The 3122-nt window shown below is 33.2% G+C and overlaps 1 protein-coding gene across 1 annotated transcript in view; it reads right to left on the bottom strand.

The window, feature by feature from the left end:
• LOC107725723 (RING finger protein 150) overlaps positions 1 to 3122 on the bottom strand; it is a 10931-nt gene that overhangs the window by 4672 nt on the left and 3137 nt on the right. The window contains exons 2-5 of the mRNA XM_016535102.1: positions 2807 to 3057; positions 1622 to 1693; positions 1443 to 1525; positions 472 to 568 (exon numbers count right to left, since the gene is read on the bottom strand). Coding sequence (XP_016390588.1) covers positions 472 to 568; positions 1443 to 1525; positions 1622 to 1693; positions 2807 to 3057 — 503 coding nt within the window. The remainder of the gene's footprint in view (positions 1 to 471; positions 569 to 1442; positions 1526 to 1621; positions 1694 to 2806; positions 3058 to 3122) is intronic.

Raw genomic sequence — 3122 nt, 5'->3', positions numbered from 1 at the left:
AATGCGTCTATGTTCGCGCGAATCATTCGTGATCCAGCCTCATCTACAGAAAAAGTGAGTGTAATGTTTTGTAATGAATCTTTGCAAATGGCCTTTCCTAATAATGTGCTAATTAGCAAGTTTCACGATGAATGCGGCTAAAGTAAACAGTCTCTCTGAGAGCAGCTCGGAAGAGAGGGGCGGGGTCAGCAGAGCTCATTAACATTTAAAGGGAAATGCTACAGGCTTGCTCTGAAAAGAGCTGTTTTTGACCGGGTAAAAAGGTGTTTTTTACACTACCATTGAGACATTTTAACCAAACTATGTTACAGACTTTTCATTAAGACCCTAAAGAATCATATCAACTTGTGGAAAATGGGCATCCTATGACCGCTTTAAGCTCATTTCTCTTTCAACTCAAGGAGGACTAAACATGCACGAACAGCACACGACCTCTGTACAGCGACGAGGGAGAGAGAGAGAAACACCAACCGTGAGGCCGAGAGCTTTGAGGATGTTCATCTTACACATGGGACACGTGCGATGGTCCACCAGCCACGGGTCGACACAGCCCTTATGAAACAGATGCCTGCGAGAAGCAGAAAGTGAAGCGTGTTGATCAGTCTAATACTCGCTCATGTTTGCAAATCTGTTTTCAGTTGAACGCTTCCAATGAACTGATATAAAAAGACCTGCACACCATTTTACATCCTCTTTTTGCAGCAAAAAAAGTGTTTAGCAACTTTGATATATAAAAATGTATTTTGTTGTTTTTTGTGATTATGTGTAATTATTAAGATTGTTAAATACTGCTTATTTAAATTAGCAATGTAATATATCCATTCAAAAGTTTGAGATCAGTGATTTTTTTTTATTATTAAAAATTCATTTGTTCCACAAGGATGCATTAAATTGACCAAAAGTGACATAAAGATGTTTATAATGTTAAAAAAAAATTCCATTTCAAATAAATGCTGTTCTTTTAAACTTTCTATTCATCAAAGAATCATGAAAATTAAATGCATCACAGTTTCCACAAAAATATTCAATATATTAAAAAATATCAGCACAACTGTTTTCAACACTGATAATAATCAGAAATGTTTCTTGAGCAGCAAATCAGCATATTAGAATGATTTCTGAAGATCATGTGACACTGAAGACGGGAGTAATGATGCTGAAAATTCAGCTGCGCATCACAGAAATAAATTACATTTTAACAGAGATTCACATAGAAAACAGTTATTTGAAATTGTAATAATATTTCACAATTTTACTGATTTTACTGTTTTTTTAATCAAATAAATGCAGCCTTATCTAACGATTTTAACAATTAAAAAAATATACAATATATAAATGAATTATAAAATATATGCATATATATATATTACTGTATTACTATTGAAATAACCGTATTAATGTAACGAGCTACATCTTGTTAGTAGCATCAGGTGAGTGTTTACCTGCAAGGTAAGATTCTCACTACATCATTTGGTTTATAACCCTCGATACACACGGCACAGTTATCAAAATCACTCTCCGTCTCCTAAAGAAAAGCACACACATCATAAGACACAACAGAGAGTGTTGAATTCAATCTCACTGCTTTAAAGACTGCAATATTGAGTGTTTATTGGTTCACCTGATCGCCTTTCCTGATGGTCCGCACTTGTAACTGGCTGATGGCTTTTTTGGCAGCGTCGCCCAGCCTCCTCTGACCAATCAGAGAACAGAACGTTATTAATGAACGCATTTCTCCTTCGACTTCAGACTGTGATGTCCTACAGTACATCTGTCTCTCGTTAGAATAATTAAAGACTGAGAGCTGTAATGAAAGCTCTGTTGCCTTCAGGCATGTGATGAAAGTCACTTCCTGTGGCCTGTTATCATGTTTTAGGGTCGCGTTCAAACACACACAAACATGCAAACCACCAAAAACAAGCAACAGTGGCGAAAGAAAGTGGTTTGATCTCACGGCTGAACAATTGTTTTTTTTCTAAGATTAAAATACTTTTTTTTTTTGGCTGTGCTTGTTTGTAGGGCTACACAATTTGGCCGTTTTGTTTAGTTTTTTTGCAATTTTATAATCAATGTGGCTATTAAATTTCATTTTATTATTTTGTATTATTTGTATAAATAATAATAATACAAATATAAATACTACTAAACTTTGAATTATTATTAATGTAATATTCCACTGTGCAATAAAAAATTTAGTATTTAAGAAAAAAGTATATAATTATACTAATAATAATTCTATTATTATATATGTAATTCTATATATGTAAGAAAACATAATAAAATAATTAATAATAATTTGATTTTTTATTTGTATTGTTTTTGTATAAACAATAATAATAATACATTTCTAAAATGTGAAATATTAATGTAATATTTCACTGTACAATAAAAAATTAAGTATTTAAAATATAACATTATTAATATTTTTTTATTATTATGTTATTATTATTATTATAAACAATAACAAATACTTAAATATATAAATATTATTATATAAAAACTAAATAAGAAATATTATTAATGTAATATTTCAGTGTAAAATAAAAAAAAATGTATTCAAGAAAAAATATTATAAGAATTATTCTTTTCTGTAAAATTACAATATTAATATTTATGGTCGTCTTAAATCGCACTAAGCCATTACATGATTTCGATTTTATTTAGATTAATCACTCAGCCTTATTTGATTTTCACATAAATGATCATTCTGATCAAAATTGATTGAGCAAAATTGTGTGTCTAACATATACAGTGGCTGCAAAACTCATTTAAGCATTTCATAAGACGAGGTTTCTCGGGTTTGTACCTGGTTGCGGTCCCTGGCGTTGGCGTATCTGAAGCGCTGGATGTAGTAAAAGACGAGCCAGGCCAGCGAGATGATCATGAGGATGATGAAGGAGATGGAGACGAAGACCACAGAGGTGCGGCTGACGTATTTCTGCAGGTTGCGTGTTCCGATGGTGATGTGCATGTGAACGGAGATGTTCCTCTCCATCAGAAGAACCAGATCACGACCCTTCGGCTCGGGAATCATGATGGCCACCACGTCACCGGTGCCTGAAACACAGAGCCACAGTTAACCAGCGCCTCGACTAGACTAACTCACTTCCTCTGTGGGAAAA

This window comes from Sinocyclocheilus rhinocerous, unplaced genomic scaffold (assembly GCF_001515625.1).
Source record: "Sinocyclocheilus rhinocerous isolate Xijiao unplaced genomic scaffold, SAMN03320098_v1.1 scaffold1057, whole genome shotgun sequence".
Classification (NCBI taxonomy): Eukaryota; Metazoa; Chordata; class Actinopteri; order Cypriniformes; family Cyprinidae; genus Sinocyclocheilus; species Sinocyclocheilus rhinocerous.
Note: the sequence above shows the minus strand (reverse complement) of the source record. Positions and strands in the feature narration are given on the sequence as shown.